General features: G+C 38.9%; 1 protein-coding gene across 1 annotated transcript in view; it reads left to right on the forward strand.

The window, feature by feature from the left end:
• Positions 1–2,219: 2,219 nt before the first annotated feature.
• ATR (ATR checkpoint kinase) overlaps positions 2,220–14,570 on the forward strand; it is a 40,548-nt gene continuing 28,197 nt past the window's right edge. Inside the window, exons 1-14 of the mRNA XM_074153062.1 lie at positions 2,220–2,278; positions 3,197–3,288; positions 4,265–4,408; positions 5,010–5,899; positions 6,922–7,107; positions 8,830–9,025; positions 9,857–10,009; positions 10,151–10,349; positions 10,985–11,244; positions 11,657–11,847; positions 11,953–12,053; positions 12,372–12,543; positions 13,188–13,355; positions 14,207–14,401. Coding sequence (XP_074009163.1) covers positions 2,220–2,278; positions 3,197–3,288; positions 4,265–4,408; positions 5,010–5,899; positions 6,922–7,107; positions 8,830–9,025; positions 9,857–10,009; positions 10,151–10,349; positions 10,985–11,244; positions 11,657–11,847; positions 11,953–12,053; positions 12,372–12,543; positions 13,188–13,355; positions 14,207–14,401 — 3,006 coding nt within the window. The remainder of the gene's footprint in view (positions 2,279–3,196; positions 3,289–4,264; positions 4,409–5,009; positions 5,900–6,921; positions 7,108–8,829; positions 9,026–9,856; positions 10,010–10,150; positions 10,350–10,984; positions 11,245–11,656; positions 11,848–11,952; positions 12,054–12,371; positions 12,544–13,187; positions 13,356–14,206; positions 14,402–14,570) is intronic.

The following is a 14,570-nucleotide window of genomic DNA, read 5'->3' on the forward strand; positions in this document are numbered from 1 at the left end:
AGCCAGAAGCAATTTTCTTTTTTTTTTTTTTTTCCATTAATCACTTTTGTGCCCCACTTATACTTTGCCAACAACAAAAAAGTCACCCTATGATTCAATAGATTTATTTCTTAGGATTGGAAGCTAAGGAATAATATAGCTTGCTCAAACTCTCCTAAGATCCCAACAGATATCTTGCCATCTTTCTTAAATTTATCGGGGATGACACAGGAATTTTAACTCTACATCAAATCAGCAAGTAGTGCAATTCACACCTTTCTTAATGTGATTGTTGTCTCAAACTTGGAAATTTACATTCAGAATGCTGTTATCACAATAAATAGATTTTTTTAATTGAAATTGTGTAGAAAATTTTGTGTTCAAAATAACACTGATAACAAAATCCACATACTTGGTCTTCCTGGACCATTGAAGTTTTACTTAACAACACATGTAAAGCTACACAGTTTCTGCTTTCTCTCTAGAAATGACTCTTGAAAGACTAATATTTTATAAAGTCAGCTGGTAGAAAACATTGCAATATGTGTTGACAAACAAACTTAAATTAAACCCTGTTATGTTTCGTAAAGTTTCTCAAAGTATTCCAGGTCCTTCCCATGTCAGCAACCTTTAAAAGGTCAGCAGAATTTTTAATGAAAAGGCATACCTATATTTTGCAGGAAAAAAATAACCACCCAGGAATGAAAAGTTAGTAATAGGTTCCCCGGAAGTACCCATCTGAAATGAATCAGTAATTAAAATACACACACTTTGTGGACTGTTTTACATGCAAGAGACATAGCCCTAGCACAGTGGAAACAGGCAACAGAATTGGAACCCTCCGAGAGGATTTTATTTCAGCCCAGAAACTACACCAAGACAGAGTTCATAAACAGAGTTATACTTCCTAATGAGGAAAACAAAGCTCAGACTTCAGTTTCCCCTCACGCACACTCCCCCTGCTATTCCTACTACACGCAAACACCCTTATTTTATCTTTTTATACTCTGAAGCCTTGCAAACTCGCTACACAGGTAGCGCCCACGGGCGGGTCAGTAGCTTACGCTCATCCGCCCGGCTACTAACGCGCACCTTCCGCTCTGGCGGAACTCTCCGCACGCTGCGGGATGCTGAAGCAGCCTTTCAGGTTCTTTCTCAAAACCTTTCGCACTTCATGCATCTAAACGCGCTCGCTCCCTCCAAGGGACGTAAACAGAGAGCAACACACGCTAAAAGTAAAAAAAAAAAAAAAAAAAAAAAAAAAAAAAGTAACGGCAATATTTTAAATATTGTCTAAGTCTGCTCTTCACCGCTACCTACAGGGAGGGGCGCGGAGCCCCCGCACCTGCCAGAACGCGCCCTCCCGCCTGCTAAGGGAGCCGGGCTCGCCGCTCACCACCCCCTCACGGCGGACAGGCCGATGGGGTGACACCGGGAACCGGCCCCGCCGCCCCATTCGCTCCCTACTTGCCCGCCAGCTACCGGCGCCCCGCTCGTTCGCTCCCTACCTGCCCGCCGGCCGCCGCCTCCCTCACTGCCGCACCGCCCGCCGGGGCCGCCGGCACCTGCTGCCCGCGGGGCGGGGCGGGCCGGGCGGACGGGAGGCACCGGCGGCCAATGACAGGGCGGCAGGGCCGGGCCGAGGCAGGGGCCGGTCTGTGGAGCCCGAGGGACTCGCCCTCCCTGAGGACAGGGCGGCGGTAGCCGGCCTGCGTGTCCGTGAGCGGCGGGGAGAGCTCTAGCGGGGGTCTCTCAGCCAGCACTGACGGTTACTCCTCGCCGCCCCTCAGACCGGAGCTGCTCCCCGCCTCGCTTTAAGCCACTCTCAAAATTGTGGCTCTTCCGTCCCACGCTGTGCCCTGCGGGTCCCCTGGAGCCGCGGCCCGCGCCCTGTCGATGCACCCGTCGTGGCTGAGCTCCGTCTGGCCCTCCTGGCAGCCCCTCAGTGCCCGTGTCAGGAAACGGCTGGGGCTCGGCCCCTGCTCGGTTGTCACCTGTCTGTGCACTGCCCCGCGAAGGAGAGCCCTACTAGGGCAGCGAGGTCCCCGCGGGCGGCCATTGGAAACCGGGTGCTGAGCCGCCGTGGCCGCGCTCGCCTCTGGTAGCGAAGCGGTTAAAGCTGAGCCGGGCCACTGGGGGGCGCAGCCTCTCGCAGGACGGCGAAGGAGTTTTGGGTCCTGCCGGATGCCGTCACGCCGTTCCCGCCTCAGCAGCGCGCGGCCTGTTTCAAAGCGGGAGCCATGGCTGAGCAGGGCCTGGAGATGGCCTCCATGATTCCGGCGCTGCGGGAGCTTGCCAGGTAGGACGGACCCAGCCCCCGTGTGTGGGGGGTAAGCGCGTCCGGCCTCGGCATCAGTGTGTAGCGTGGGGAGATGGAAAAGTAGGTTCCTTCCCCACCGCTGTACGAGGTCCCCCGGGGCTGGGCCTGCGCCTTCCCCTCATCCTGGTCGCCTTCTCTTCCCGCCACCTGCCTGGGTTGTTCCTTCTCTTCCTTCCTCCCTCATGGAGGGAGCTGTTAGAACTTGGCGGGAGAGGTGTGTTAGTCTGCATAGCACCCCGCGTCCTGGGGACTTGTCTTGTGTTTGTAGCGTGGTTTTGGGTAAGCAACCCCACTTTTGGGACAACAGTTTCACTGAAGATTAAACGACTTTGAAAAGCTTCGGTTATAAAGTTTTAATGGCAGCATCAAGACTGCAGCTTTGTTTTGTGGTAGGCAGCTGGAGGTACAATTGTGTGTTGAAGATTTGACCTGACTAGTTACCTGTCATTTTAGCCACCTGAGAAGTTGCTATTGACACCTCTTACGCAGGGTATTGGTAGTTAATCAGTTTAATTGTTTTAGTTAATTCCAAAAGTGGAGCGAGTTCTTAATTCATTTATTTTTGTTGCACCAAAGCTCGTTTGTTGCTTGGTAGTAGCATGTGCATAAATCCCGTAATCTGCCAGATGTAGGTTTAATATATATCAAACATAATTGCTTAACAAAATTAAATGATCTTCAGCAGTTTGTGAAACTTTGTACTTCTGAAGAATAAGGAGAAAGAGGAACAGGCAATATGCTGGTCACTAAAACAAGAAATAAATTTGTATTTCTTTTTGAAAACTTCTAGAAGAAAAAAATAATCAGTGTTTAACATTGTGTTGTTGAGATAGACTTTAAATAATTATTTTGTATTTTAAAATGGATAATGTCAAAATAATGTATTTTTAATTTTAGTGCCAGTCCAGAAGAATACAATACAGCTGTGCGTAAACCAAGACAAATACTCTGCCAGTTCATTGACAGAATTCTTACAGATGTAGATGTTGGTAAGTATACATCCTTATATTTTAAAATCGTTGTCTGCTTTATGCTTTCAGTAATTCCTGCCCCCCCCCAAAAAAAGTTACAAATCTCATTTCAACAAAGATTTAGTAGTTGAATACAATACTTTTTATAACTTATTTTTTAATAAATTTTATGGTGAAGTATTTGCTGTTATGATATGAAGTAACTTAAGTCAGTTGTAGGACTATAAATGCTTGCAACATTGAAAGTCAGTTGTATCATGTAATGTGATTGTTCATTGAGATAGATAGCTTCCAAGTCTTAATACTCACAGGGTCTTTCAGAATTGAAATACTTTGATGTAAACAGCTTTATTTTCAATTTTAGAATTCTAACAAAGTCTTGGTTTAGTACTCCTTAACTCATGTTAAGGTTCCAATTACTACAGTACTTTAACATCAGTTTTGTTATTATGAAATCCATATACTACAGAATTATAATTTGTAGTTATCTGTACGTTTGCATCAAGGAGAATCACAGTATGGGTAACTTACTGTTTCCAAGGTTTCATGTAGCTGTCTTAGTAAGACTGATATTTTGTCTAGTGAATTGATCGGGTATTGTACCCATGATGCTTTCCAAATGATGTGTTTTTTAATTCTGTTGTAGTCCTGAAAGGGACAATTGTGTCTTTAAAAATGAAAATGTTAACTATTTGTTATTCTTCACTCATCAAACCGCTGGATATAATACTAACTAAATGTTAATGCATGTACTGTTATGAATAATTTTTGAGCTGAGTAATTTATATTTTTCTTTGTACAGTTTGGTGTCACACAGCGGGTTTATAATATGCACGAAATCATTATAATGAATTAATAAAGCACACTCCCAATTGCTAATTATACAGTTTTAATACTGTATCATAGTATTTTACAGTCTTTAGGTGTGAACAAAATTTGTGAAGTTGATTTATGGCCATGCTAATTCAGAAATGTGTCTCCTTTTCTTTTAAAGTTGCTTTGGAACTGATTAAGAAATCAGATTCACAGCCAAGTTCTGTAATGCTGCTTGATTTTATTCAACATATCATGAAATCTTCCCCGCTTATGTTTGTAAGTGTGGATGGAAATCAGGAGGAAACTGAATGCAGTTGCATTGGTGAGTTTGAAAATGTTTATGTTGAAGCTTGATATTTTCAGGATTTAATTTATTTTACAATGGGATCATACAAAAGAACAAAAATTGGAAAAAGGCAGATTCATAAGTTCAGCATTACATATTTATAAGTGAGTATTGTCATAGACTTTTAATATTGTGAATTTATTTGCGTTTGTGATAATGAAAATTTATCAGGACAGAGTTTGACCTTATTCATTACCATTGCTTTGCAGTATTTTCTGGTTAATGTTGATGACCTATCTTGTACACATAATCATTGCCTGAGGGTGTTTTTGACAGAGGAAAAAAGTCTGGATCTACCCAGAATAAAATGTCTGTCCTTTTCTCTGTGTCCCACTCCCCTGGCATGCACGCCATTTTCTTCTTCAGCCTTCCCTTTTCTTCTTTTTCAATAAGATCTGCTGAAGAAATGTCCCAGTGAGGGCTCTCTGTTTACTAAGCCTACATGCATTTATCTCAAGGAGTTTTCTTTTGTTTTACTGATGAGCAACCTGCTCTCAAAGAAGTGCTCGTAATAGGAAGTTTTGGTTTTTATCTTAATAATTTTCTGTTTGCTGTTTCTTTTTTTTTTTTGTCCTAGAATTTAGTAACTGGATCATAACAAGACTTCTCCGAATTGCTGCAACTCCAAACTGCAACACGTTGCACAAAAACATCTGTGATGTCATTTGCTCTTTACTTTTTCTGTTTAAAATGAAGAATTGCTCCATTTTTGAAATACTAACAAAAGACTTGCTACTGCTTTTCCAAGACTTAATCTTCCTGCATGAAAGAGATGCACAAAAGCATCTTTGGGGAGATATACTGGTCTGGCCAGTTCCTGTAAAGAGATTTTCAAGCAATACAAGTGACAATGTGGGATATTTAAGATTGGCACCATTACAGCTGATGGGTATGCCCAATGTAGAATGTTTGGAAGTTATATTAATGTCTATTCTGACAGATATTGTTGCAGATGTGTTTTTTGTAAGACAAGATATTATTCTGTGGGGGATAGGCTGCTCCCTGTTGGAGTATGGCAGTCCAAAAGTTAAAGTTTTGGCAGTCAAGTTTTTAGTAAAATTAATTCATTTAGGAGGGCCTCCAGAACAGCTGGCCAGTGTTTTCTTCACAGTCTTTTTTGGAATTCTACAGTCAGTACTTGAAATGGATACTGAAGAATCAGAACTGTTTGGAGAACCGTTCTTACAGTTGGTGAGGACATTGTTGCCTTTTGAAGCAGATTCTTATAAAAATATTGAACCTGTCTACTTGAACATGCTACTAGAGAAGCTCTGTGCATTGTTTGAAGGTGATGTGTTTAAGTGTCTTCAGTCTGAAAAGCTGAAAGCTGCTTTTTGCCATATACTGCTGTATTTTCTGGAGTTTGTTCCAACTGGCTATGAATCTGCCTTACAAGTAAGAAAAGTCCGTATCAGTACCATATGTGGAATTTTTGTGAATGTGCTTGGAACTCAGGAAGAACAAGAGGTAGGTTAATTTTAAAAGCTGTATTTGTCATGTGAATAGATAATATACAAAATACTACATATATATGAAGAAGAAAATCTAGGAAATACTATTTTTAGTTGCATAATTAGATTGATACTCCTTGTTTCTCAGCTATTTCACATATTTGTAGAAGTCAGAGTTCTTTAATTAGTGGGTGTAGCTGGACCCCGTGTTTTCCAGATGTATTAATCTGTTGAGAAGCTATGCAGGCACAAGGGTCTGTCTGTAATCACAGTACAAAATGTGGGTAAGGCACAGTGTATGCTCATATAAGGGCAACTTTACAAGTAATTTCCCTTCACCTGAGCTGCTCTTACTTTCTAACCATATGCTTTTAGTCATATTTGTTGGGGACAGGCAGACAGAAATGTTTGAGTTAAAATAGAATCATGGAATAGTTTGGGTTAGAAGGGACCTTTTAATGGTCATCTAGTTCACCCCCTCCAATGAGCAGGGCCGCTTTCATCTAGATCTGGTTGCTCAGTGCCCCATCCAATGTGACCTTGAAAGTTCCCAGAGATAGGATGTCTACCACCTCTCTGGGCAACCTGTGCCAGTGTTTCACTACCCTCATTGTAAAAAATTTTTTCCATATGCCCAATCTAAATTACTCTATTTTAATTTAAAGCCATAATCAGGTGTTAATAATGAGGTGTTGCTATGCTGAATGTTCCCCCTACCCCATGCACTCACATGCATATCATATGTATTGTCTCTTAGACTTAGCGTGTCTGTCTTGGTGGCTTTGCTAGCAAAGTGTTATCGCAAGAACTGGGAAACAGCTGTACAAGCTGCATTCTCTTTGGTAGGAACACAGGAAACTTCATTGCTTATGAGGATTTTTATCTTATAATTATGATTTTTGAATAGAAAGTTTTTTAAGAATGTTGTTACCATAATATTTTGAATTTTTATATTTTAAGTCAGAAACAATAGTATTATGACTTTGAGAAGTAAGGCATAGTATACATCATGGTACCTCTGCTGTTGTTCCATCCCAGTATCTGGTGAGTCCACTTTATACAGCATTAAAAACACAAACGGAAGAAATCTTTCAGGAGCTTCATCAGAACCAGCTAGATACTTCTGATACTGATGGGTGGAGCAGCAGCAGTGATGAAGTTCCAGAGAAAAAGCGACGGCTAAGCCTACAAACAAAGCATCAAAAGAAATCACCTACACCAGTAATGTATGACACTTATTCCATAACTACTTTTATAGTAATTTGGCTAGTGAATAATAACAAATGACAACTTTTTTGAGGCAGTTTCTTCATACCATCCACATTGAAAGATCTTCTGGAAAAAGATCTAAATGGTATTTTGAAAGATCAGAATCTACAGATGATTTCTAAGCCAAACCAGATAAAGAGACTATATTTTTAATAAGTTCAATGCAAATTCTTTTCATTTTTACACACTGAAAACAGAGAAGCTGAGATAATACATACAGAAAGATGGAATTACGTATGTGGCTATGCAGTTGCCCTGGACATGCTTAAAGCAGGTCTAATTAAGTCAGGTCGTTCTCTGATGATCAAAGCAAGCTCTCTCAGCCTCTGTGCTGCATTTCAGCTCCCTGATTATCTTGGACTTGCTCCAACATGTTGATCTTTTTCTTCTATTTGGGCGTACAAAACTAGCTCCAGCATGCTGTACTGCAGGTGTGGGGTCACAATCAGCCTTTGCTCTTGATAATACAGCCCAGTATGTAGTTGATCTTTGCAACAAGGTCACACTGCTCTTCAATTCAACTTTTCCACAAGTCCATTGGGTCATTTTCTCCAAAGCTACTTGCTAGCCAGTCAGCCCTCTGCCTGTTCTGTTGCATGGGGTTTTTTGCTTTAGGTGCAGGACTCTTCGTACGTCTCTGTTGACCTTGATGAGGTTTTTGTCAGCCCAGTTTTCCAGCCAGTTGAGATCCTTTGAATAAGCAACATTGCTTTTATCCATAGAGCTACCTGTGTCATTGTAGAAAGGAATCAAGTTAGTCTGGCATGATTTGCCCTTGGTAAATATGTGCTGGCTGTTCCCCGTTGCCTTCTTGTCCCTTATGTAGCTAGAAATGAGTTTAAGGAAGACTTTTTCCATAACATTCCCAGGGACTGAGGTTAGGCTAGCAGCCCTATAGTTCCTTGAATCCTCTTTTTTTGCCTTTCTTGAAGATTGATGTAACGTTTGCCTTTTTATAGTCATCAGGAGCCAGCCTGGTCACCATGACCTTCCAAGGATTGTACAGTTATACCTTTCTAGCCTTTCAGATAAATCTGATTTGTGTCATACTTAACTTCAGAGTTAGTATCTTATTCTCCCTAAGAGCATGATTAAGCTAAAGCTTCGTTTGGTATTTTCCTAATCCTGTATCCAACATGGATTAGCTCAGTTTTTGCTATGATGATTTATCTTTTCTTTAAAAAAAAAGAAAGGTATGTGTTGGAAAATAATTAATATGGTCAAATTACAGACTTAGTCCCGTAAACATGAAATTGAAGAGCACTCTATGGAATGCCATCACAAAGAAAGCTGCATCCTTAATATTTATCCTTGAGAAAGAAATTCTGTCAGCGGATGTTCTTCAGACTGTAGAAGGGATTGCTGTAATTCTGCGACTAGCTGCTTTGTGCATAGTTCATTGCTCCCCCCCAACAAATTCTACCAGGTAAAGGTACTGAGGTGAAACTGTGAAATCAGTCGTTTCTTTTAACTTTGCCTATGATTCGTGTGGATTACTTTAATGCTTGCCCATGTATCGGGACAAGTATTAGATAAGTCCTGTATGTTTTGAAGTAGTACATTTTCATAGTAACTTTGCTTACAAGCAATACAATATTAGATGTTTATAATCTGTTGCATTGATCATGTGACTTCTATTTTAACAGACTAGATCATAAAGTAACTCATCCGTGTAACTCTGACACATATAAGAATGATCCGAACTCCTCAGACTCAGTGGTGAATGTACAGTTCACATGGTTTTCCTCTGATTTTATAACAAGAGTAGTAAAAGCCTGCAGAAACCTGTTAGAGGCTGCTACGCAGATTGTTAACCTAGAACAAGTGATTGACAGAATAGTCAAGATCTTTGATGCTTTGCTGTATGCACAAGGTGAGAAATCCTTTAAACTAACATGTTTTTTATTGGATTTGTAAATTAGGAATGCATCTGACTGAATTGGTTTGTTGTGGTAGAGGTACTGAAATGACAGATCTTGTGTTAGAACTCCAATTCCTGTACAAAAAGGGTTAAATAAAAAAAAAAGAGCTTCTCTGTTCAGAGAGCTTCCTTTGTATTCCTTTTTGAACATGATTTATTAATTGTTGTCTGTACTTCTGTTGATTTTTATCTGAAGAAGAGACTACATGGGGATAGTGAATATGCATAAGAACGAAATGAACTTTTAGCAGTTTTCTTTTTAAAACGCACAGAGGCAGCATGCCTCGCTCTTTTGGTTTCACTCAAAGATTTCAAAGCTTCTGACCAGCTTCAGCAAATATGGCACATAGGACGTGTACCAAAAATATTAAGTACTTATATGTTTCTTTTCAAAGTTGCTAGTAGGATGGAGGACAGACTCATACTAAGACTAAAGTGTTATTATGAGTTCAGCTTGCTCGCCATCCCAAAGTCCACCGGAGAGTCTTTCTACAAATCCAGAGATACCAAAGTTGTATTCATTCTGATGCTCGTGTATTACATGCTGTCAGTTATTTAATGAAATTTTAACATCATTTTGATGTACCACTACATCATTGATTATTACATGTCTAAAATGTAGGATATGAACATGTGGGAATAGTGATACTAATCTTTGTTGATAGCAAAAATAACATTTTGTGGCAAATTAAGAGCATAAGATATGTATCTGTTTTATAAACTATACAGAACTGTAAAAGTATCAGTTTTTTGTTGATTTGACTTTTTGTTTTTTCCCCCTAGTGAAAATTCCACTGAGTGATCAGATTCTTGATAACTTATGTGGATTGCTGTCTCTGCCCTGGATTTACAGCCATCCTGATGATTTTTCTTTTAAGCTATCTGCTTTTGAGTTTGATCCTGTAGTTTTAAGCGAAAAAACTGCACAGAGTTTCTGTGAGTATGTTGAAGTATATAAGACCTAACATCTCTCTGGAGTGATTGTTCTGAAGTAAAATTATTTTCTTTGCCCTCTTATGATGATATTCAAAGTTTATTCAAAGTTTAAATCAAGTTTATTTTGTTCTTTCTCTTTAGCACCCCAAACTCAGTCACACTGTGTGTTCCTTCTGTCTCTCTTCCCAAGAAAGATTCATCTGGATTGGAGAAAATCCATTTATCATTGGGCTCTACAAAGTCCCTGTGAAGTAATTCGGGCTACTTGTGTTAAAGGATTCTCTCTCCTGCTTCATCCACAAAGTGTGCAGTCCTGCAGTATGATTCCCAAAGTTCTTTTGTATGTATTAACACTGCTTTTCTGTCTTCATGCAAGAAAAACGGATAAATAAGAAATGTAGTATAAGCACCAAAATAAATATTTATTTCTATTTCATCCAGAATTTGCTAGATCTCAATTTCAGAAATCATAAGATATCAACAGGACAGGTGTAAGTGGCAATGTTTGTATGCTAGAATAGTGTTTGCTTACCATGTCTGTTACAATACAAGTTACTTCATACTTGTTGAAGTACTAGTTGAAGACCCCATTTCAAATTAACAAATTTAAGGAGGGGAAAGGAGATACCTATGAGTTAAATGCATGTGATATTTGTTCATATGTCCCTTAAAATCTTTCCAGTTTCTCTGCCTTTTGTGTATACACCTTGGTGTCTTCTGTCCTATTGTGTCTCGTCTTCTGTTACTTCATAACATGCCAGACTGACCATGCCCAGCTCTTCTTCAAACCTTTAATAGAACTTGAGGGTAATCTGAACAGAAAAAAGATAATTCAGTGAGACAGATCTTTAAATTCTTTTAATAGTGCTTTCAGTGTAGTTAGAGAATTCATAAAATGTAGAAATTTCTAGGTAAATGTAGAGATTTCTAGGTAAATGATCTATTAAAATGGGTTCATTTTTGTTTCCATTTCAGAAATCAAATCAAAGATGAGTCTGAGCTAGTCAAGGAGGCTTGTGCTGCTATAGTTGGGAAGTTATCCTGCTGTCTTTCTGGTACATTCAATATGCAACCTTCCTTATCAGACTCTGCTATTAAGCATGTTACTTACGATATTTTATGTAGCAGCCTTACTGTGACTTCTGCTCATGAAAAAACTGGTTCTGTGCAAGCCTGTGTTTTCAAGCCATTTCTTATTCTCCTTGAGAACAAAGTATCCAGTTCGGTAAAGCTAGGTATGTGACTTTAACTTTGTTAACAGTTTGCACTTCTGTCTGCGGCACTAAGTCACTACTTCTGTACCTTTCTCTGTTCCCTTTTTTCTATATGGCTTTTTCTATAGCTATAAAGGTGATTGAAATGTTGTATTTTGGTTGATGTCGCTGCTAATGTTTGATGATGTTGTTGATATTCTTTTTAAACTACCTTGGTGTAATTTTGTTGTATGGCTATATCTAGAAATGTAATACTTGATAAAATCAGAATTTTAAATAGCTTGTCTGGTTTGACAATATTTACTCGTTTGATTAAAAAAATATATAGTGTGCTTTATGGCTTACTTGCATCACTGTCTTGTGCACTTCAACAGATTTTTTTAAAAGCATTAAAAATATTCTTTTCTTTCCTCCTCGAACCCATGCCACCCAGCATTTATAGAAAATATACCACATCTTTGCAAACATCTGGATTTTAACACTGATGAGTCCAGTGTGAAGATTCTTGTTGAGTCTTTATTAAATCTAATGGAAGATCCAGACAAAGATGTAAGAGTGGCTTTCAGTGACTGCATAAAGAACATACTAGAATCCTTAGGCTCTGAGGAAGGATTCATAAAAGAGGTGAATTCATATTTATGTGGGGTTATTTTTACTAACTTACTGTGTTTTTTGTTTCACTAATGTCAGACACTTTAAAATTATTTGTTTTGTTTTCATGTGTTCCAGCTGTTTGTTTCAAGAATGAAAGAAGCCTATACAAATGCCAAAATATCAAGAAATAATGAGCTTAAAGATACCTTGATTCTCACAACAGGAGATATTGGCAGGTATTTTTAGTAGTATCTTGAATGTTGCAAAGTAGGGTTAGTTTGTGATGCAAAGTAACTTTCAAGTGTAAGTGTAAGATTAAATTACTTATTTGAAGGTTAGCCTTTGTCCAGAGTCCTTTGCAACTGTAGTAAGCTGTTGATTCATATGGTATATTTCTCATTTTCTTCTGCTGTGTCGTAGGAAGTACAGATAAGGCATGCAAATACAATTATGAGTCATTTTGCATTGTGGTAATTGGAGATTCTTAAGTCATCTTATTAATGCAATGATTCTTTTTTCCTTTTTAATTCTTTTTCTTCTGCTTACTTTGTAAGGGCATCAAAAGGAGATTTGGTACCATTTGCCCTCTTGCATTTGTTACACTGTTTGTTGTCCAAGTCAGCTTCTGTGGCTGGAGCAGCATACACAGAAATTCGATCCCTGGCGGCAGCTAAGTCCATAAAACTGCAAGCTTTTTTCAGTCAGTACAAGAAGCCTATCTGTCAGGTAAAAAGAAGAGAGTTTGTGGTTTAGAAAGGAATGTGTTTGGGTTCTTTTTGTGTACTTTGAAAATGGTATTAAAGATAAAAATTAGAGTATTTTATAAGGTGAAATCTCGCAGGACAAGAAAGAGATGATTTAAAAAACAAACCAAACACCCACCACCCCAAATATTCAAAAGGAATGGGAGATCTTTAACTTTCGCATGATCATCTCCTCTCAACAGTATTGCTTTTCTTTTTTATTTCTCTAGATGCTGTCATTCTGAAATGGAAACTATATATTTTCTTGCATTGGGTGGTACCGTTGCCACAAGAGGCTATGATTTAAAATTGGAATTGAAGTCTACATTTTATAGGCATAATACTGACATGATTGATTTGTTCTTTTGTTGTACCCATTACCTAAAGACAGAAGTACTCTTTAAAAGAAAATTATCAAAAGCAGAGTTTTCTAATTTTGAATATTTTTTTTAATAATGCGATGACTGAATCCAGGGTTGCGAAAGTGTATGATAATCCAGTTCTATCACAAAGTAATAATCATAGATCTATGTGCAATAAATGAGAAAAGCACAAGCGTTTCACTCTTCTTCCTATTTTTACGGAGCAAAAAAAGGGGGAAATAATACTGAATTTCTTCATGCTTAGTTTCTAGTGGAATCCCTGCACTCCAGCCAGATGGCAGTATTGAGTGCTCCATGCCAGGGTAATGAGCTACAGAAACAAACAGCTGCTCACCAGAGAGAAATGGCTCTGGACATGTTGTCTGAGATCGCCAATGTATTTGATTTTCCAGATCTAAATCGCTTTCTTTCAGTAAGTTGGTTGGACTTCTTTTACTTTTGATAGCTGGGGTTTTTGTGTGTGCGTGCTTGTGGATTTCTATTTTAGTCCATAATTTTTCTGTGAAGGTCATGGATCTGGTTTGTTTTTTTTTTTCTCTAGTTGCTGTTGTTTGTTATAGCATAGAATACTTTGGGATTGCTGCAACTGGGAGTTCAAATACAGAGGAACAGTTTTATCAAGTTACAGTGATGGCTACAGTGCTAATTCAAGTATGATGGATGATACACTCAATGAGTACTCTAGATCTGAGTTAGTTTATGTTAATGATTTAGTGCACTTGCATGGATGCTTTGTAAGGTGTGATTTTTGCACGCTGTCTGCGCTGTTGTTCTGTGGATAGACCTGTTCTTGATCAGGTTAGATGTTTGTTTTACTTGAAGCCTAAGTAGCTTTGTGCTTGTGTTGTGCTTGTTGGTAAATGGGAAATGCAAAACTGTTAAGTAAGCAGTGTTCTAGTTGACTGGTAGGTTGGGGAATGTTGATGTGTGTGGGTGTGTTGAGTTTTTTTTCTTTTAAGATTTCCTTTTGTGGAGAATCTGGATGGACACAGAAAAGGCTAGCTCACTTTTTGTTTGCATGTTTCTCAGTATTGATTAGATGAAGCACCTCCCTAAGTAAATATTTGTATTTTATCTGCATTTTTACTAGGTATTTCCATGTTACTGAAGTTCTTCTTTATTCATATCTGTGGTCATATGGATGACTAGAGATGTGTGGTGCTGTACTGACACAAATGGAACAAAGCCGAATCATGGAGTTTTGGAGGGGTTTTTTATTTGTTTGGGTTTTTTTTCTAACAAGTGTTGTTTTTAATTTACCAGCGGACCCTACAGGTTTTGCTTCCTGACCTTGCAGCCAAAGCTAGTCCTGCAGCCTCCACACTTATTCGAACCGTAGCAAAACAGTTGAATGTAAACCGAAGAGAGATTTTAATCAATAACTTCAAATACATCTTCTCTCATTTGGTCTGTTCCTGCTCTAAGGATGAGCTTGAGCGGGCGCTTCATTACCTCAAGGTAAATTGGCATTTGCTCTATTATACATGCAGATTAGGAGCAACAATTGATGAATAGTGAGTTTCTGCTTTATTTAAATTAAGGTATTGCAAAGCATAAGTGGAAATTGTAGATGCAGAAGTTTTGTTGTTCTTGTTATTTATAATCTGTTCCTTTGGCTCTGAGGAAC

The sequence above is a fragment of the Numenius arquata genome, chromosome 9 (genome assembly GCF_964106895.1).
Source record: "Numenius arquata chromosome 9, bNumArq3.hap1.1, whole genome shotgun sequence".
In the NCBI taxonomy this organism is placed as follows: domain Eukaryota; kingdom Metazoa; phylum Chordata; class Aves; order Charadriiformes; family Scolopacidae; genus Numenius; species Numenius arquata.